This window comes from Oncorhynchus kisutch, linkage group LG19 (assembly GCF_002021735.2).
Source record: "Oncorhynchus kisutch isolate 150728-3 linkage group LG19, Okis_V2, whole genome shotgun sequence".
Classification (NCBI taxonomy): domain Eukaryota; kingdom Metazoa; phylum Chordata; class Actinopteri; order Salmoniformes; family Salmonidae; genus Oncorhynchus; species Oncorhynchus kisutch.
Window position 1 is genome coordinate 23374062 of NC_034192.2, and position 21660 is coordinate 23395721.

The 21660-nt window shown below is 42.1% G+C and overlaps 1 protein-coding gene across 6 annotated transcripts in view; it reads left to right on the top strand.

The window, feature by feature from the left end:
* LOC109864463 (endothelin-converting enzyme 2-like) overlaps nucleotides 1-21660 on the top strand; it is a 97087-nt gene that overhangs the window by 60092 nt on the left and 15335 nt on the right. For all 6 annotated transcript variants that reach the window (XM_031797704.1, XM_031797705.1, XM_020452270.2 and 3 more), the window contains one exon: nucleotides 6118-6260. In XM_031797704.1, the coding sequence (XP_031653564.1) occupies nucleotides 6118-6260 (143 nt within the window). The remainder of the gene's footprint in view (nucleotides 1-6117; nucleotides 6261-21660) is intronic.

Below are 21660 nucleotides of genomic sequence, written 5' to 3' on the forward strand. Positions count from 1 at the left end.
ACGCATGTAAAAATGGGCAAACCCGAGGAACCGCTGGACTTGTTTGAGTGAAGCGGGACGGGGCTAGTCAGTGACCACCCTAACCTTAATAACGTGTTTGGGATATGGGGGCAGTATTTACACATCCGGATGAAATGCGTGCCCAAAGTTAACTGCCTGCGACTCAGGCCCAGAAGCTAGGATATGCATATAATTGGTAGATCTGGATAGAAAACATCCTAAAGTTTCCAGGATTTTTTGTTGTTGTTGAGTTCACTGTGCTTTCAATTGGTTTTCTATGGGGAACTAGAGTTCTGAGGCACCTGGTTGCAGTTCCTATGGCTTCCACTAGATGTCAACAGTCTTTAGAAATCTGTTGAGTAATGAAGAAGTAGGGCTGTTCAGACTTAGTGTCAAGCCAAGTGGACTCTTTTGTTTGGGGGGCGCGACCTGGAGCTTGCTCCACATTGCTTTTATCCGCTATTGAACAAAGTACATTCCGTCTTAAATTTGATTGATTATTTACGTTTTAGGATACCTAAAGAAGGATTAGGAAAGTTGTTTGAAATGTTTGGACCAAGTTTACAGGGAACTTATTAGATAATTTGTAGTCATGTTGGGTGAGTTGGAACCGGTGGTTTTCTGAATCAAACGCGCCAAATAAATTGACATTTTGGGGATATAACGAAGGAATTTATCGAACAAAAGGACCATCTGTGATGTTTATGGGACATTTTGGAGTGCCAACAGAAGAAGCTCTTCAAAGGTAAGGTATGAATTATATCGTTATTTCTGACTTTCGTGGTGCATCTCCCTGGTTGAAAATGATTTTTTTATGCATTTGTATGATGAGGCGGTGTCCTCAGACAATCACCTGGTTTGCTTTCGCCGTAAAGCCTTTTTGAAATCTGACATTAGCTGGATTAGCAAGAAGTTAAGCTTTTATTTGGTATATTGCACTTGTGATTTTATGAAAGTTAAATATTTCTAATAATTGAATTTGAATTTCGCGCTCTGCAATTTCACCGGATGTTGTCGAAACCACTAGCGGAACGTCTAGTCGTAACAGGTTGACAGGGTCCATTTGGATGCCGGCGGTAGAGAGAATGTGGCACAGGAAACTTGGGATACATAGAACTCACACTTCTCAATCTTGACGTATAGTTGACTCTGCAGGAGGCATCTCGGCACGTGCAGGATGTGTTCCGGAAGGGTCTTGGAGAAGATCAGGATGTCGAGGTAAACAAAGACTCAAGATTCAACATATCCCTAAGAGTTTCATTGACCAATGCTTGGAAGACTGCCTTTGAGTTCGATAGTTCGAATGGCATGACTAAATCATCGTAGTGGCTGCTAGGGGTGTTAACCTCACTAGCTTCCCACTTGGCCAACATCCAGTGAAATTGCAGAGTGCCAAAAACAGAAATACTTATTATAATAATGCATAAAACATACAAGTGTTATACATCGGTTTAAAGATTAACTTCTTGTTAATCCAACCACAGTGTCAGATTTCAAAAAGGCTTTATGGCGAAAGCATACCATGCGATTATCTGAGAACAGCGCCCAGCTGACAAATCATTACAAACAGTTACCATCCAAGTAGGAAGTTGCACAAGTCAGAAATAGCGATACAATTGATCACTTACATTTGATCTTCATATGGTTGCACTCACAAGACTCCCATTTACTCAATAAATGTTTTTGTTCGATAAAGTGTTTATATCCAAAAACCACTTTTGTTTGCGCACTTTGTTCAGTAATCCACAGGCTCAAACGCAGCCACAACAGGCAGACGAAAAATCAAAATAGTGTCCGTAAAGGTCGTAGAAACATTTCAAACAATGTTTATAATCAATCCTCAGGTTGTTTTTAGCCTAAATAATCTATAATATTTCAACCGGACAATAACGTTGTCAATATAAAAGGTAAACAAGAAAGGCGCGCTCTTGGTTGTGCGCAGGAAAAATCTCTGGGACACTCATTCAGAGTGGTCTTACTCTCATTTTTCAGAATACAAGCCTGAAACTATTTCTAAAGACGGTTGACATCTAGTGGAAGCCATAGGAAGTGCAATTTGAGTCCTAAGTCAAAGGATACTGTAATGGCATTCAATAGAAAACTACAAACATAAAACAATCCCACTTCCTGGATGGATTTTTCTCTGATTTTCACCTGCCAAATCAGCTCTGTTATACTCACAGACATTATTGTAACAGTTTTGGAAACTTTAGAGTATTTTCTATCGAAATCGACCAATTATTGCATATCCTAGCTTCTGGGCCTGAGTAGTAGGCAGTTTACTTTGGGCAATCTTTTCACCCGGAAGGGAAAATAGTGCCCCCTACCCTAGTGAAGTTAAAGGCAGTTTTCCATTCGTCTCCCTCCCTGATTCTCACTAGATTGTAAGCGTTGCAATCTAGTGAGAATTCTTCTTGGTGAAGAATTGGCCCGATTGGCCAGGTCCAAGTCAGCGGACATCAGGGATAGGGGGTAACGATTCTTAATCGTGATCTTGTTCAGCCCTCTGTAGTCAACGCAGGGATGCAGACCTCCATCCTTCTTTCCCAGGAAGAAGAAACCTAGACCAGCTGGGGATGCTGAGGAGTGAATGAAAGGCGTCGTATGGACGATGAGGAGGGAGGGTGTCGGGTTGCCTCTTACTGAAGGCATTCAAAGTATTCAGGAGGGTGAGCGGAAAAGTCTTGGTCTTCAATGGAAGCAGGGGAATGCGGCAAGGCTCTAGGTGGGGGTCTTAGACATTTAGTCTGGCAGTACTTACCCCAGTCTAGTAGGTGTCCTGTGGACCAGGAGAGTAGTAGGTTATGTAGCGCTAGTACCCTAGCATAAGGAAGTTCTCGGAAGCCGTGATCAAACGAAAACTTTATGAGTGATTCACCCCAACCTGCAGTAGAATGGGCTTGGTCTGATATTCCACCTGGCCGGAGCCAATGGGGCGTCCATTGAGGGCATGAATCTGCAGAGGGATGGGACATTTCACACACGGGATTTGTAATTCTATTGTCGAAGTCTTGATTATCTGCAGCCCCGGAGTCCACGAAGGCTTGAATCTGGTGAATCCCCTCCGCTCTGGGCATGTAGCACGGAGATGGCTGAGACCTCCGCAGTAGAGGCAGCAGCCTTCGCATGTGCTTGTCACACTCCTGTGGGCTCAGCCATGTGTGGGCTCAGCCATGTGTGTCCCAGCTGCATGGACTCCACAATGGTGGGCTTGGGGTGCTCAGGAAACCGGGATACGGGGATGGTGTCAAAAATGCGCTGTCTCACGCGTTCTGGGAGGTGGTTGTCGATCTTGATTGCCGGCGTTATCAGGGCCTCAAGATCCTCTCCCAGTTCCCGAGAAGCCAGTTACTGCTTGGAGTAAAACAAAGCCAGGTGGAAAACGGTGACTAGGGCCTCCGTATTCCACCCACTCTTGGCGGCGAGGGTGTGGAAGTTGATGGCGAAGTCAACCACTGGTCTGTTCCCTTGGCGGAAGTTGAACAGTCAGCAGGCCACTTCTCGTCTGCCAACTGGGTGGTCGAAGACTCATCGCAGCTCTGCAGTCAAAGCTAATATGGAGTTGCAGGATGGTGGCTTCTGTTCCCACACCGCCATTGCCCACGCCAGAGCCTTGCCCGAGAGTAGAGAGATGATCATGGTCTGATCGGTGTGGAACGAGGAGGACTGTGGCTCGAATAGGCAGGAGGAAACCCTTGAACCCCTGGCCGTCCTACCGCTCCGGGGCTGGCATCTTGGGTTACCTGTGCAGGTTCCATGGAGGAACTATGGCGATGCCTGTAGCACTGGGCGATGAGACATAGGCATTGACTCCTCCTGGGTTGAGGTTGGACTGTCGTTGGAGGGAGTCGGTAAGTGCCCGGAGAGTCTCTGACATTTGGGAGAGTTGTTCTTGCTGCCGCACCAGCAGTGCTCCTTGGTGGATTACGACATTCTTGATCTGGTTGATCTCTGCTGGGTCCATGTTTGGCAGAAGCTTGCTGTGATGTGGTGAGGGACCCATGTGCAGAGAAGAGACTAGACGAGGAATCCTTGTTTAAGGATAAACATAAATACTTTACTGAGAAACGGTAGCCAAAGGATCACAGTACACTAGAAAAACAACAAACACTAGGTCTCAAACTCACTCGGGGAAACAAACACACACAGGAAATAAATTCAAGCTTCTGCAAAGGACAACAGAAACCACACCTCTTTCAGAGAAATCATAATGAGTAAATGGAATACACCTGAGTTTTATTAATGCCACTAGGACAGTCTCTGCTGCCCTATAGTGACAGGTGGAACCATGGCAGTGGGAACTCCTTCAAGACTGTTGGAAAAGCATCACAGGTGACTACCTGGTTGAGAGAATTACAGGAGTGTGCAAAGCTGTCATCAAGGCAAAGGGTGGCTACTTTGAAGAATCTCAAATATAAAATATATTTAGATTTGTTTAACACTTTTTTTGGTTACTACATTATTCCATGTGTGTTATTTCATAGTTTTGATGTCTCACTATTATTCTACAATGTAGAAAATAGTAAAAAAATAAAGAAACTCTTGAATGACTAGGCGTGTCCAAACTTTTGACTGGTACTGTATGTGTAGAATCATTTTGTATTTAGAATGGGGCATAATCATACACCTATCAGAACAGGGGCAGGTGAAAATGACATGTGACAACGCTTTTCCCACTGTTCATTTTCATGCCAGCCAGGTAGGTAACGTGCTTTATTTTAGGAAAGTTGAGAAATAAATATATTATGCCAAGGCTATAGAAAACTAGTGGGATCCTCCTCTTTTTAATAGAGACCATCAAACTCTGTTTTCTCACATAATTGCATAGCATAACCTATAGAAATGTTGGCAACATGGGTTAATAGGAACACTTATTTAATTCCATGCATCAAGCAGCTTTGAGATGCTGGCTCTCGTTGCGCAACAGGTGATCCTATTCCGCTTAAACTCTGAATGCCAGGGCTCTCATGAAGTGTTGACTTAATTTTAAATTGCATTTGCATTGATGTCAGAGTGATTAGACAATAGAGCATTGAGTTCCAGGCCATTAGGTACCGGCATCAGAATGCAGTTTTGGAGATGCTTAGTTACGGTCACATGGAATTTGATGGCAGTCATGACTCGTGGCGGTAATATATATTGTGTCAAAATTCTGGTATTGTGACCACACTAATTATTAAGCATGTTACAATGCATCATAAGGATTGTCAGAAAAAACAGGTAGTCATACTATATTTGTATTTATTTAATTTTAGTTAACCTTTATTTTACTTGGCAGGTTTGTATTTACTGTACTTTTTTGTGCATTAAAGACCAAACAACTAAACAACAGCCTCCATCCCATCATCTTTCTCCCTCCCTGCTCTGTCCTCGGCTCCCATGTTCTGGATTAAAGCAGTTTGGATGTGGGTCTGCGGCTGAGGGCTGAGGATTTTACTGTAATACCCCTTCTTACCTTCCAGGATAGGGGTGGCTGTGATTGCATCTGGGACCTGGAATACAAATTTATGAGGGCTGCAGGGTCCTCTCACTGTTTTGTCTCTCTCTCTTGCGCTCTCTCTTTCTCTCTCTCTCTTTCTCTCTCTCTCTGTCTAAATATTATGGATAATTTGGTTTAGTTTTAAGGAATAGTTTTCAAATCAAAGGTTGCGTTCAGATTCTCTACCCTTCTCCAAAAGTGTGCACTTGTTCACTCCCACTAATGCATTTAAAATCATTGGTTTGGGTCAAGCATGGCTGGAGGGAATTTCCACCATATTCCTTACGCGAATCCATTCCTTTTAAGTCCATGGGGGGAGTGTATTAGTGCAAACTTCGGGAGAAGTGTAGAGAATTGGAATGTAGCCTAAATCATGTAGCCATATGGCATTGTGGTTAGTCCACCATCTATATGGAGGGAATTCCAACTGCTTAAAAAAACAATACAATGTTGAGATCTGTTGTGTGGATCCAACAATATGCCTCATGAATTGAATAGATACAAAATTGTGTCTAAATTAAAAGATGCAGTTATGTGGGACACTTTTGAGTTCTGAAAATGTCTAAAAACATAGTTTTTGTGTTGAACTGTCTTTTTCATAAGGGTGACCCCTGACCTCTATCCTCTCTCGCCCTCAGCTGTTGGCTCCGGCAGTGGACTGGCTGGACTACCTGTCCTCTGCCCTGTCCCCTCTGGACCTGAATGACACAGAGCCTGTGGTGCTATATGCCAAGGAGTACTTGCAGCAGGTGTCTGACCTGATCAACAAGACCGAGCGCAGGTAAGGACCTGGACGGAACTCAACCTGGTCGTACTTATCCCCCCGTCAGCCAAAGGTCAGGTCACGTGGTCAGGAAATACTCCAAGGTCCATCCGTAACACATTGTGACATAGCTGAATCGGCAGCCATGCTTCTGCGCTACCAGTTTTTTTCATGTCTTGTCCTGGAGGCAGAACTGCGATTTTTGCTACACAAGGTCAGGTTTAAAATGTAATGACTTTGTGGCTGTGCCAGCAACTGACAATTCCGCAGAGCTGCCTCCAGAACAAGATTCATGACAAAAAACACAAACCTGCTATGATACAACCCATAGGAGAACATTTGGCACGTCTTTATGACCCTAATGAAGCTAATTTCTTAATCAATCCCATATACTACGTTCTTACAAAAAACTTTTTAAATTCTCTAGTAATGCCAATATTGAAGACTATCAAATGCTTCTCAAAGATCCCCTCTGTTGGTCAAACTAGCACTAACTAGCATTAATGGTAAAAATGTCTTACAATTAAATAACGTGCCATAGAATTCTGCAGCAACCAGCAAGGTGTGCTGCAGTATGACGCAACTTTTAAAGGAGGAACCACTATTGGTAGAGTTTTTAAAGTGACTATGCATAGATAATATAACAGAGAGTAGCAGCAGTACAAATAGTCTTGGTAGCCATTAGATGTTCAGGAGTCTTATTGCTTGGGGGTAGAAGCTGTTTAGAAGCAACTTGGACCTAGACTTGGCGCTCCGGTACCGCTTGCCGTGCGGTAGCAGAGAGAACAGTCCATGATTAGGGTGGCTGAAGTATTTGACCATTTTTAGGGCCTTCCTCTGACACCACCTGGTATAAAGGTCCTGGATGGCAGGAAGCTTGGCCCCAGTGATATACTGGGCTGTTCACACTACCCTCTGTAGTGCCTTGCGGTCGGAGGCCGAGCAGTTGCCATACCAGGCGGTGATGCAACCAGTCATGCTCCATGCTCTCGATGGTGCAGCTGTAGAACCCGTTGAGGGTACAACTGAATGCCTTCAACTGAAATGTGTCTTCCGCATTTAAACCTCTGAATTAGGTGCTGGGGTCTGGAGAACAGGTGGGGACTGAGCATGTACACCTGATGGACCCCCATGTTGAGGATCAGCGTGACCGATGTGTTGTTACCTACCCTTACCCCCAGGGGTGGCCCATCAGGAAGTCCAGGATCCAGTTGCAGAGGGAGGTGTTTAGTCCCAGGGTCCGTAGCTATTGATGAGCTTTGAGGGCACTATGGTGTTGAACGCTGAGCTGTAGTCAATGAATAGCATTCTCACATAGGTGTTCCTTTTGTCCAGGTGGGAAAGGGCAGTGTGGAGTGCAATAGAGATTGCATCATCTGTGGATCTGTTAGGCTAGTATGCAAATTGAAGTGGGTCTAGGGTTTCTGGGATAATGGTGTTGATGTGAGCCATGACCAGCCTTTCAAAGCACTTCATGGCTACAGACGTGAGTGCTACGGGTCGGTAGTCATTTAGGCAGGTATCTTAGAAGATGAGCGACCCAGGAATGTGTGTGCTTTGGGGACCTTTAACAGAATGTGAATGGCAGAACGGGGGTTGTATGTGGAGGATGAGGGCTGCAGTAGATATCTCAGATAGGGGGGAGTGAGGCCTAAGACGGTTTTATAAATAAGGATCAACCAGTGGGTCTTTCTACGGGTATACAGAGATGACCAGTTTACAGATGCCTATAGAGTGCAGTGATGTGTCCTATAAGGAGCATTGGTGGCAAATCTGATGGCCGAATGGTAAAGCACATCTAGTCGCTCGAGAGCACCCTTACCTGCCGTTCTATAAATTATGTCTCTATAATCTAGCATGTGTAGGATGGTCATCTAAAACAGGGCTAGTTTGGCAGCTGGGGTGAAAGAGGAAACCAAGTCTAGATTTAACTTTAGCCTGCAGCTTTGATATGTGCTGAGAGAAGGACAGTGTACCATCGAATCATACTCCCAAGTACTTGTATGAGGTGACTACCTCCAAGCTCTAAATCCTCATAGGTAGTAATCACACCTGTGGGGAGGGGGGCATTCTTCTTACCAAACCACATTCATTTTGTTTTGGAGGTGTTTAGAACAAGGTTAAGGGCAGAGAAAGCTTGTTGGACACTAAGAACACTTTGTTGTAGAGAGTTTAACACAAATTCAGAGGGGCCAGTTGAGTATAAGACTGTATCATATGCATATAAATGGATGAGAGCTTCCTACTGCCTGAGCTATGTTGTTGATGTAAATTGAGAAGAGCGTGGGGCCTAGGATTGAGCCTTGGGGTATTCCCTTGGTGACAAGCAGTGGCTGAGACAGCAGATGTTCTGACTTTATACACTGCACCCTTTGAGAGAGGTAGTTAGCAAACCAGGCCAAAGACCCTTCAGAGATGCCAATACTCCTTAGCCGGCCCACAAGAATGGAAGGGTCTACCGTATAAAAAGCTTTGGCCAAGTCAAACAAAAATAGCAGCACAATATTGCTTAGAATCAAGGGCAGTGGTGACATAGTTGAGGACCTTTAAGGTTGCAGTGACACATCCATAACATGAGTGAAAACCAGATTGCATTCCAGATAGAATACTATAGACATCAAGAATGCCAGTCAGTTGATTATTGACATGTTTTTCCATCTTTTTGATAAACAGGCCAACATAGAAATTGGCCTTAAACAGTTAGAATCAGCTTGATCTCCCTCTTTAAATAAAGGACTAACTGTGGCTGCCTTAAAAGCAATGGGAACCTCCTCAGAGAGGAGAGACAGGTTAAAAAGGTCAGAGATCGGCCTGACGATTATAGGGGCAGCAACCTTAAAGAATAAAGGGTCTAAACCATCTGACCAAGATGTTTTTTGGGGGTCAAGTTTCAGGAGCTCCTTTAGCACCTCGGACTCAGTGACCGCCTGCAGGAAGAAACTTTGTAGCGGGGCAGGGGAAATAGAGGGAGAAGCATCGGGGCTAGTTGCATTAGAAGGGGTGGGAGATGAGGAAATGTTTGATGGGCAAGGAGGCATGGCTGAGTCAAATAGGAATTCTGTCTTAATGAAGTGATGATTAAAGAGCTCAGCTATGTGCTTCTTGTCAGTAACAACCACATCAACATTAAGTGATGTGGGCAGCTGTTAGGAGGAGGGTTTATACTCCAGGTCTTTAACCATTTTCCAGAACTTCTTGGGGTTTGACCCACAGAGTGAGAACTGCTCCTTTATAAAGGTACTTACTTTGGCCTTCCGGATAGCCTGAGTGCACTTATTTCTCATTTGCCTGAATGAGAGCCAGTCAGCCTGAGTATGCGTGTGCCAATCCTTTCGCTAAATGCTATTCTTGAGGTGGAGTAACTGCAAGATCATCGTCGAACCAGGGGCTGAACCTGTATTTATTTCTCATTTTCTTCATGGGGGTGTGTTTGTTAACAATATCACTGAAGATAAGCTTCTTCGAACAGAGGGGATCAAGCTGATTCTATATACATTTTCAGAGGCCAGGTCATGAAGGAAGGCTTGCTCATTAAAGTAACCTTTTCTGGGTGTTTGGAGTCATACCTTGTGGGATTGGTAATAATCTGAGAAAGATTTAGGGAGTCCAATTGCTTTAGGACTTGGTCAGGTGGTTTAAGCAAGTCCCAGCTTAGGTCACCTAGCAGGACAAATTCAGACTTAGTGTAAGGGGCCAGGTGAGAGCTTGGGCCAGGTAGGGTACAGGCTGGTGCTGATGGAGGACGATAACACCCAGCAACAGTCAACAAACAGCTATTTGAAAGTTTAATGCTTAAAACCAGCAAATCACATTGTTTGGGGACAGACTTGGTGGAGACAATCGAGCACTGAAGGTGATCCTTGGTAAAGATTACCACTCCCCCATCTTTGGAAGATCTGTCTTTACGAAAAAGGTTAACATCAGTATTCAAAACACTCTTTCTGAACCATGTGTCATTAATGACCAACACATCTGGATTGGAGCTGTGAACCCACACTTTCAATTAATCCATTTTAGTAAATAAGCTTCTAGTGTTAACATGCAGAAAACCTAGGCTTTTACGAGATCAGAAATCAGTGAAACAGATATCAGAGCAAAGATCTGGGGAAGAGTACCAAAACATTTCTGTAGTAGTGAAGGTCCCCAAGAGCACAATAGCCTCTATGATTCTTAAATGGAAGAAGTTTGTAACCACCAACTCTTCCTAGAGCTGGCCGCCCGGCCAAACTGAGCAATCGGTGGAGAAGGGACTTGGTCAGAGAGGTAACCAAGAACCCGTTGGCCACTCTGACTGACAGAGCTCTAGAGATCCGCTGTGGAGAAGGGAAAAGCTTCCAGAAGGACAGCCATCTCTGCAGCACTCCACCAATCAGACCTTTATGGTAGAGTGGCCAGACGGAAGCCACTCCTCAGTAAAAGGCACATGACAGCCAAAAGCTATCTAAAGGACTCATAGACCATGAGAAACAAGATTTTCTGGCCTGAATGCCAAGTGTTTTACTCTGGAGGAAACCTGACACCATCCCTACTGTGAAACATGGTGGTGGCAGCATCATGCTGTGGCGATGCTTTTCAGCTCTAGGTACTGGGAGACTTGTCCGGATCAAGGGCAATATGAAGGGAGTACAGTACAGAGAGATCCTTGATTAAAAACCTGCTCTCAGACCTGGGCAAAGGTTCACCTTCCAACAGGCCAACGACCCTAAGCACACAGCCAAGCCAACACAGGAGGGGCTTCGGGACAAGTATCTGAATTTTCTTGAATGGCCTAGCCAGACATGAGAGGATCTGTGAGAAGAATGGAAGAAATTCCCCAAATACAGGTGTGCCAAGCTTGTAGCGTCATACCCAAGTAGACTCGAGGCTGTAATAACTGCCAAAGGTGCTTCAACAAAGTACTGAGTAAAGAGTCTGAATACTTATTTTTTTATACTGTTTTTCCTTGTCATTATGGGGTTTTGTGTGTAGATAGATTTTTAGAATAAGGCTGTAACGTACAAAGCCAAAGCCCCCCCGATGGGAGAGCATAAACTACAAGGAAATTCTCAAAGCTGCTAATGAGTACCTTGAAGACCTTAGCCGGTGGGAATTCCTGTGGGGTGCCCCACTCAGGCAGTGATTCTGCTGGCAACACTAGCTGCAGTATCCCATGGGGAGGGGGCCACACTTGGACATTCAGAGATGGTGCATATTATTGTGGACCTGGTGGCACAAAATCATCAGAGGTCTGACTGCACAGAGATCCTTGGGAATATGGTCACAACTGGGGATCAGCGTGTGTGTGTTTCTTGGAAAGGGGTTGTATCTGATCTCCATCAGCTAGGACTTGACAATGGTTAATCAATTTTTTGCCAGTTTCTACTCAATTATGCATGCCTTCTCATACAGCTGCAACTTTATATTTGTAAATCAAATCCTTTCTTGAGTTCTGGGATGAAACAACTGTTGAGCATCTGAGTGTCTGGTTGCTTGTGGGGGAAAGGGTTGTGTGTGTCCCACAACTGTTACTAGGGAGTAAAGATGTTAGGGACAATATAGGATGAATCACAATAGTTTGCTAAAATAATAATTGCTTGCCAAAGTGTAATTTTTTTTGTAATGGCAATCCTGGTAAGAGGTAACAATCTTTTGCATAAACTACCTGCATTATTACAAATATTAATTGTTAATTATGGAAATTAAGAAGTTTTTTGTATATGTATATATGTATATGTGTGTGTATGTATGTATGTATGTGTGTGTGTGTGTATACGTGTGTGTGTGTGTGTATACGTGTGTGTGTGTGTGTATACGTGTGAGTGTGTGTGTGTGTGTGTGTGTGTGTGTGTGTGTGTGTGTGTGTGTGTGTGTGTGTTGTGTGTGTGTGTGTGTGTATACGTGTGTGTGTGTGTGTATACGTGTGTGTGTGTGTGTGTATACGTGTGTGTGTATACGTGTGTGTGTGTGTGTGTATACGTGTGTGTGTGTATACGTGTGTGTGTATACGTGTGTGTGTATACGTGTGTGTGTATACGTGTGTGTGTGTATACGTGTGTGTGTGTATACGTGTGTGTGTGTGTATACGTGTGTGTGTGTGTATACGTGTGTGTGTGTGTGTGTGTATACGTGTGTGTGTATATACGTGTGTGTGTGTGTATATATACACGTGTGTGTGTGTGTGTGTATATATATATACACGTGTGTGTGTGTATATATATATATATATACACGTGTGTGTATATATATACACGTGTGTGTGCGCGCACACACACAGAGAGAGAGACAGATATACATATATATCCATACAATTAGCTTATATATATATTATAATTTTTTGCTTCTAAAGCCATGAAATAATTTTCTGGAATATTCCAAGCTGTTCAAAGGCACAGTCAATTTAGTGTATGTAAACTTCTGACCCACTGGAATTGTGATACAGTGAATTTTAAGTGAAATAATCTGTCTGTAAACAATTTAATCCTACAGACGAAGAACCATATATGTGACATTTACAAAAAAAAAGAGATATACATGAACAATCATTACTGGAAACCCTTTTTCTATAGTGAACCGGTTTCACAAGCTTTCCACGCGCTAATTAACAATCATCTTAAATTTAAAGATAGGCTCTCGTGGAATAACCGTTTATGTGCACCACTCAGAATGGACAGACAAGCGCACAACCTTTCTGTTGCTGATGAAAATCTCAGAAATGTGGGAAAGAAACGTAAAACAAAACTAAAAGAATGGAAAGACAGGCAAAGGAAGATCTTACGGGATGCGGGAAAACCCTATACAAATCGTAAGAGTCAAGAAAAAACTGGGTAAAGCTGTCCAAAAGAGGTATGTGGAAGAACCGTATATCAAACAATCAAGCTAGCTAGCTATAGAGTACAGTAACTAACATGTATGTTGTGGGTTGTCTAATTTGTAACTATAGAGAAAACATATTAGCTAAAGTTCGTTGGCTAATAACTCATACATTATCGTTACAAATGTTATTGCTAGATTATAGAAGAAACATAGCTAGCTACTTTTTCTCCATCCACTGGATGATTCGACATGGCTACAGTAGCTAGTTACACTGTATCCTGCAGGGAAGAGCGTGTTCCACGACATGCAGAAAGGATTGTGGAAAGTTGACTGATGAGCGCAAGCTGCATCTGTTCAACAGTTTCTACACTGCCCCATACGAGAAACAACAAGCGTTGATTCTCTCCGGCTTAGAACAGGTTAGAAATAATTATTATTATAATAGCTATATTGAACACTTGCATAGTTTAACTTTGACAGTAATGATACGTACATTAACGTTAACTCTAAAAGTGCTGTGTTACACAATGGTGCAATACAAACTCATTCTGTGTATAGATTGTGAGTGTTTTGTAGTTCTATGGTATGTTCACATTGAGGGCTTCATTTTAAATGAGACTAAGATTTCATGACTCAACTTTTAAGAAAAGTCATCAGTGCTAAAGTTGATAGACCACCTTTAAATGAACCTCCATACAAATGAATTAACTACATATTGCATTTAAGTTATTTACATGAAGGGCATCTGTACTTGAAAGTACTTTAAACATCATATCAGGTGTTAAAATAGGACATCTTACAAGTCATGTAAAATGTCACATACTGTTCTTCCACAAACTGAAATCATCACTGGAGATATACTGTTCTTCCACATTCTTAAAATTAAAACGGCAATAAAAAAAAGTATTTTTTGAAATAAAAAAAAATAAAAATTGTTGTTGGAAGATATGGGTATGGTAAATTATTTGTCAACCATAAAACACCTAATGTGGTACACAAAATTAATAATATAAAAATAACTGATTATCTTAAAATGGAAAAATTGTCACATATATGGTTCTTCGTCTGTAGGATTCAATTGTTGAAAAGATGTCATGCACCAAGTAGATGTCCTACCTGACTTGCCAGAACTATTGTTTGTTATAAAGAAATGTGTGGAGTGGTTGAAAAACGAGTTTTAATGACTCCAACCTAAGTGTATGTAAACTTCCGACGTCAATTGTAAATGGAGGCTTACATTTCCAGACCTAGTGAGATATACATGGTGGAGGCTCAATCAATCTAGTCGACTTGATTACTTTCTTATGTCATTCTCTCTGGCACCAAAAGTTAAAAAAGTGTTGATGGGGACAGAATGCGGTCGGACCATCACATAATTGGCATATATATTTATCTTACGGAGGTTCCAGGTGGTCGAGGATATTGGAAATTGAATCAAAGACTATTGGATGATAACTTGTTTTTAAATAGGACAGAAGAATTTATAACTGTCTTTTTCCGACATAACATAGGTAAAAGCATATCCCCCTAATTGTATGGGACACTTTTAAATGTGCCTTAGAGGCCATGCAATTCCATACTCATCTCTAAAACAAAATAAATGTAGTTCAAAAGAGTTCATATTAACAAAGAAAATGAAAGGACTAACAGTATAGATATATATCAATTTAACTGTACCATAGAGGCTCAAAATAAGTTAGAGGCGAAACAAAAAGAAATGGAGAAACTTATTCAAGAAAGATCCAGCGTAATATATTGTCATAATAAATTGAACTGGATGGAATAGGGTGAAAAATGCACCAAATTATTTTTTTATCTTCAACATTGAAATGCTACCAAAAATTATTTACAGAAAATGTACTGGGAGTCGCCCATCATTCAGCAAACAATATTTTGAAAGAGGAAGTAAAATACTTTAAGAATATATTTTCGTCTTAGTCTCCTCCATCTTCACTAACCAAAGCTAATTGTATGGATTTTTTCCCCTATTACTGTAAAATTAACAGCTGCACAGAAGGACTCATGTGATGGCCAAATTACAGAGGAAGAACTCCTTGATGTAATTAAAGCCTTTGTCTGGAAAAACTCCAGGGCTGGGTGGCATACCAGTGGAGGTATACCAAAACCTTTTTTATATACTCAGAGGACTGTTATTAACATGTTTTAACCACTCCTGTATAAATGGTAGATTATCAGACACTCAACAAGAAGGTGTGATTTCATTAATACTGAAACAGGATCCAATGTAAAAAAAATTGGAGGCCTCTTTCACTTCAGTGTCTTGATGCTAAAACTATTAGCGCATAGAATTAAAAAGGTATTGTTTGATATTATGCATCCTAATTAGACAGTTTTTTTTACATGGTCAATACATTGTAGATAATAATAGACAAGTACTGGAAACAATAGAACACTATGAAATATCTGGGAATCCAGGCCTGGAATTCATAGCTGACTTTGAAAAGGCCTTTGATAAAGTATGACTGGAGTTTATATATAAATGCCTGGAATATCTCAATTTTGGAGAATCTCTTATAAAATGGGTTAAAGTTATTTATACTAACCCTAGGTGTAAAATAGTAAATAATGGCTACATCTCAGAAAGTTTTAAACTGTCAAGAGGATTAAAACAAGGTTGTCCACTATCGGCATATATATTTATTATTGCAATCAAAATGTTAGCTGTTAAAATCAGATCCAATAATAAAATCAAGGGATTAGAAGTCCAGGGCTTAAAAACAAATGTATCATTGTACTGTGATTCGTATTTTCTTTTAAATCCGCAGTTAGAATTCCTCCATAGCCTCGTAGAAGATCTATCGATAACATCTTGCTACCATGGAAAGGAAAATACCTGTCTATTTGTGGAAAATTACCCAGATTAACTCTTTAGTCATATTGTCAGCGCCGTGTGTATAGGTGGCAGGGAAGTCAGGTGCAGGAGAGTCAAAATGGAGTGTAAATTGAGTCTTTTAATAAATGTCCACGGAACATGCTCCATAACACAAAGTACAGACATGAACAAACATGGGTACGAGGACCCGTCGCGCACCAACACAACAAATAAACACTGACAATAAAAAATCTCTGACAAAGACATGAGGGGAAACAGAGGGTTAAATACACAACAGGTAATGAATGGGATTTAAAACAGGTGTGTGGATCAATGATGGCTAGAAGACAGGTGACGTCGAACACTGAGCACCGCCCGAACAAGGAGAGGCAACGACTTCGGCAGAAGTCGTGACACATATCCCAGTTTACCAATTTCCTTATGGTTTTGCCTACACCTAGCGACCTGCTTTTTAAATTGTATGAGCAAAAAATATTTGATTTGATTTGGAATGGCAAGCTAGACCAAATTAAAATGGCCTATTTTATATAATGAATATGAATTTTGGGGGCAGAAATGATTAAATATTAACGCATTAGACGTCTCACTAAAGGCGTCAGTCATACAAAAGTTATACTTAAATCCATACTGGTTCTCTATTAAATTAGTAAGAATGTCTCACCCCATGTTCAAGAATGGCCTTTATTCAGATTACAACCCCTCACTTTCCGATATTTGAAAACGAAATCATCTGTTTCGCATGGCTGATGAATGGAAATTTCCACTGGCCACTGATTGACAGTGCTGTATCTCCCTCATTTTTTAGAGTAAAAGCCTGAAACAATGCCTAACGACTGGCTACATGTGGAGGAAGACACAGAGCTCGTGAACTGGGGCTTTATTTTTTGTATGGTGGATAGGCTTTCAATGGAAAAATAATAGTACTTCCTGGTTGTATTCTCCTCGGGTTTTTGCCTGCCATATCAGTTCTGTTATACTCAGACATTATTGTAACAGTTTTGGAAACTGTGTGCTTTCAGAGTGTGTTTTCTATCCAAATCTACTAATTATATGGTTTCATGCATGTCAACATCAGAAGCCTCCTCCCTAAATTTGTTTTACTCACTGCTTATGCACACTCTGCTAACCCTGACGTCCTTGCCATGTCTGAATCCTGGCTCAGGAAGGCCACAAAAAATTCGGAGATTTCCATACCCAACTATAACATTTTCTGTCAAGATAGAACTGCCAAAGGGGGAGGAGTTGCAGTCTACTGCAGAGAGAGCCTGCAAAGTAATGTCATACTTTCCAGGTCCATACCCAAACAGTTCGAACTACTAATTAAAAAAATTACTCTCTCCAGAAATAAGTCTCTCACTGTTGCCGCCTGCTACCGACCCCCCTCAGCTCCCAGCTGTGCCCTGGACACCATTTGTGAATTGATCGCCCCCCATCTAGCTTCAGAGTTTGTTCTGTTAGGTGACCTAAACTGGGATATGCTTAACACCCCGGCAGTCCTACAATCTAAGCTAGATGCCCTCAATCTCACACAAATCATCAAGGAACCCACCAGGTACAACCCTAAATCTGTAAACAAGTGCACCCTCATAGACGTCATCCTGACCAACTGGCCCTCCAAATACACCTCCGCTTGTCTTCAACCAGGATCTCAGCGATCACTGCATTATTGCCTGTATCCGCTACGGATCCGCAGTCAAACAACCACCCCTCATCACTGTCAACCGCTCCCTAAAACACTTCTGCGAGCAAGCCTTTCTAATCGACCTGGCCCGGGTATCCTGGAAGGATATTGACCTCATCCCGTCAGTTGAGGATGCCTGGTCATTCTTTAAAAGTAACTTCCTCACCATTTTAGATAAGCATGCTCCGTTCAAAAAATGCAGAACAAAGAACAGATATAGCCCTTGGTTCACTCCAGACCTGACTGCCCTCGACCAGCACAAAAACATCCTATGGCGGACTGCAATAGCATCGAATAGTCCCCGCGATATGCAACTGTTCAGGGAAATCAGGAACCAATACACGCAGTCAGTCAAGCAAAGGCCAGCTTCTTCAGGCAGAAATTTGCATCCTGTAGCTCTAACTCCAAAAGGTTCTGGGACACTGAAGTCCATGGAGAACAAGAGCACCTCCTCCCAGCTGCCCACTGCACTGAGGCTAGGTAACACGGTCACCACCGATAAATCCATGATTATCGAAAACTTCAACAAGCATTTCTCAACGGCTGGCCATGCCTTCCTCCTGGCTACTCCAACCTCGGCCAACAGCTCCGCCCCCCCCGCAGCTACTCGCCCAAGCCTCTTCAGGTTCTCCTTTACCCAAATCCAGATAGCAGATGTTCTGAAAGAGCTGCAAAACCTGGACCCGTACAAATCAGCTGGTCTTGACAATCTGGACCATCTATTTCTGAAACTATCCGCCGCCATTGCCGCAACCCCTATTACCAGCCTGTTCAACCTCTTTCATGTCGTCTGAGATCCCCAAGGATTGGAAAGCTGCCGCAGTCATCCCCCTCTTCAAAGGGGGAGACACCCTGGACCCAAACTGTTACAGACCTATATCCATCCTGTCCTGCCTATCTAAGGTCTTCGAAAGCCAAGTCAACAAACAGGTCACTGACCATCTCGAATCCCACCGTACCTTCTCTGCTGTGCAATCTGGTTTCCGAGCCGGTCACGGGTGCACCTCAGCCACGCTCAAGGTACGAAACGATATCATAACCGCCATCGCTAAAAGACAGTACTGTGCAGCCGTCTTCATCGACCTTGCCAAGGCTTTCGACTGTGTCAATCACCATATTCTTATCGGCAGACTCAGTAGCCTCGGTTTTTCTGATGACTGCCTTGCCTGGTTCACCAACTACTTTGCAGACAGAGTTCAGTGTGTCAAATCGGAGGGCATGCTGTCCGGTCCTCTGGCAGTCTCTATGGGGGTGCCACAGGGTTGAATTCTCAGGCCGACTCTTTTCTCTGTGTATATCAATGATGTTGCTCATGCTGCGGGTGATTCCCTGATCCACCTCTACGCAGACGACACCATTCTGTATACTTCCGGCCCGTCCTTGGACACTAACCTCCAAACGAGCCTCAATGCCATACAACACTCCTTCCGTGGCCTCCAACTGCTCTTAAACACTAGTAAAACCAAATGCATACTTTTCAACCGTTCGCTGCCTGCACCCGCACGCCCGACTAGCATCACCACCCTGGATGGTTCCGACCTAGAATATGTGGACATCTATAAGTACCTAGGTGTCTGGCTAGACTGTAAACTCTCCTTCCAGACTCATATCAAACATCTCCAATCTAAAATCAAATCTAGAATCTGCTTTCTATTCCGCAACAAAGCCTCCTTCACTCACGCCGCCAGACTTACCCTAGTAAAACTGACTGTCCTACCGATCCTCGACTTCGGCGATGTCATCTACAAAATAGCTTCCAATACTCTACTCAGCAAACTGGATGCAGTTTATCACAGTGCCATCTGTTTTGTTACTAAACCTCCTCATGCCTTTTGCACACAATGTATATAGACTCTCTTTTTTTCCCCCCTACTGTGTTATTGACTTGTTAATTGTTTACGCCATGTGTAACTCTGTGTTGTCTGTTCACACTGATATGCTTTATCTTGGCCAGGTCGCAGTTGCAAATGAGAACTTGTTCTCAACTAGCCTACCTGGTTAAATAAAGGTTAAATAAAAAAAAATATTTTAAGGATATGCATATCCTATCTTCTGGGACTGAGTAGCAGGCAGTTTAATTTGGGCACTCGTTTCATCCAAAATTCCGAATGCTACCCTAGTGAAGTTAATGTTTCTTATAATAAGAAGGGATGCAGTCAGTTTCTCCTCAACTCTTAGACAAGAGAGACTGGCATGCATAGTATTTATATCAGCCCTCTGATTACAATGAAGAGCTAAATGTGCTGCTCGGTTCAGCCACACCATTCATTACCAGATTCAGCTGAGGTCTAGCTCTTAAGAAATGATTTGTACCAAATACGATGCTCTTACTGTAGATGTAGAGATGTTTAAGACCAGTTTAATACTGGCCAGCCATTCCAAAACAGACTGCAACTCTTTATTAAGGGTTCCAGTGACTTAATTAGCTGTGGTTGCTGATGTTGTATATGGTTGACTCATCAGCATACATGGACACACATGCTTTAATGCCAGTGGTAGGTCATTGGTAAAAAATAGAAAAGAGTAGAGGGCCTAGAGAGCTGCCCTGTGGTACACCACACTTTACATGTTTGATAGAAACTTCCATTAAAGAAAACCCTTAGTTCTATTCGATAGATAGCTCTGAATCCACGATATGGCAGAGGTTGAAAAACCATAGCACAAGTTTTTTCAATGACAGGTTAATGGTCAATAATATCAAAGAATGCACTGAAATCTTAACAGTTCAGCTCCCACAATCTTCTTATTATCAATTTCTTTCAACCAATCATCGGTCATTTGTGTCAGTGCAGTACATGTTGAGTGCCCTTCTCTATAAGCATGCTGAAAGTCTGTTGTTAATCTGTTTACAGAGAAATAGCATTGTATTTTGTCAAACACAATTTCTTCCAACACTGCTAGGAGCTGGCAGCAAGCTTATAGGTCTGCTGTTAGAACCAGTAAAGGCCATTTTGTCCTCAGTACTGGAGGGAAGCCAAAGACTGTCCTCTGGGCTTAGAGAAAAAATATGACTGATAGGAGTGGAGAGTCCGCTACCATCCTCAGTAGCTTTCCATCTAAGTTGTCAATGCCAGGAGGTTTGTCATTATTGATCGATAACAAACATTTTTCCACCTCTCCCACACTAACTTTACAAAATTCAAACTTACACTGCTTTTTTTCATTATTTTTTTTATTTTTATGCATGAATACAATTGCTCACTGTTCATTGTGGGTATTTCCTGCCTAAGTTTGACCACTTTGGCAATTAAATAATTATACAAATAATTGGCAACATCAAATGGTTTTGTGATGAATAATCCATCTGATTTGATGAAAGATGGAGTTGAATTTGTCTTTCTGCCCATAATTTCATTTTAAAGTCCCCCCCAAAAATGTTTCCATCATTCTTCATATCATTGATCTTGGCTTCATAATAAAGTTTATTTTTGTTGAGTTTAGTCACATAATTTCTCAATTTGTAGTAAGTAAGCCAGCCAGACTTATTAGCCACTCCTTTTGCCCCATCTCTTTACACCATACAGTTTTTCAATTCATCATCAATCCATGGAGCCATAACAGTTCTAACAGTCAGTTACAGTCAGGTGCATGCTTATCTTAACAGGTGCATGCTTATCAATAATTGGAAGAATCAATTTCATAAATTCATCAAGTGCAGCGGCTGGATGCTCCTCATTAATCACATCAGACCAACAAATATTTTTAACATCATCCACATAAGAGTCACAGCAAAATATTTTGTATGATGTCTTATACACTATTTTAGGTCCAGTTGTTGGAACTTTGTATTTCCTGGATATAGCCATATTGTGATCACTGCATCCAATGGGTACGGATATAGCTTCAGAACGAAGTTCTACAGCATTAGTAAAAATGTGATCGATACATGTGGATGATCTTGTAAACATCCTGGTAGGTTGATTAATAACCTGAACCAGAATACAGACACTGTTTACAGTAAGAAGCTTCCTCTTTAGCTGACAGCTTGATGAAAACCAGTCAATATTCAGGTCCCCAAAAACGTACACCTCTCGGTTTACATCACATACACTATCAAGCATTTCACACATATTATTTAGATACTGACTCTT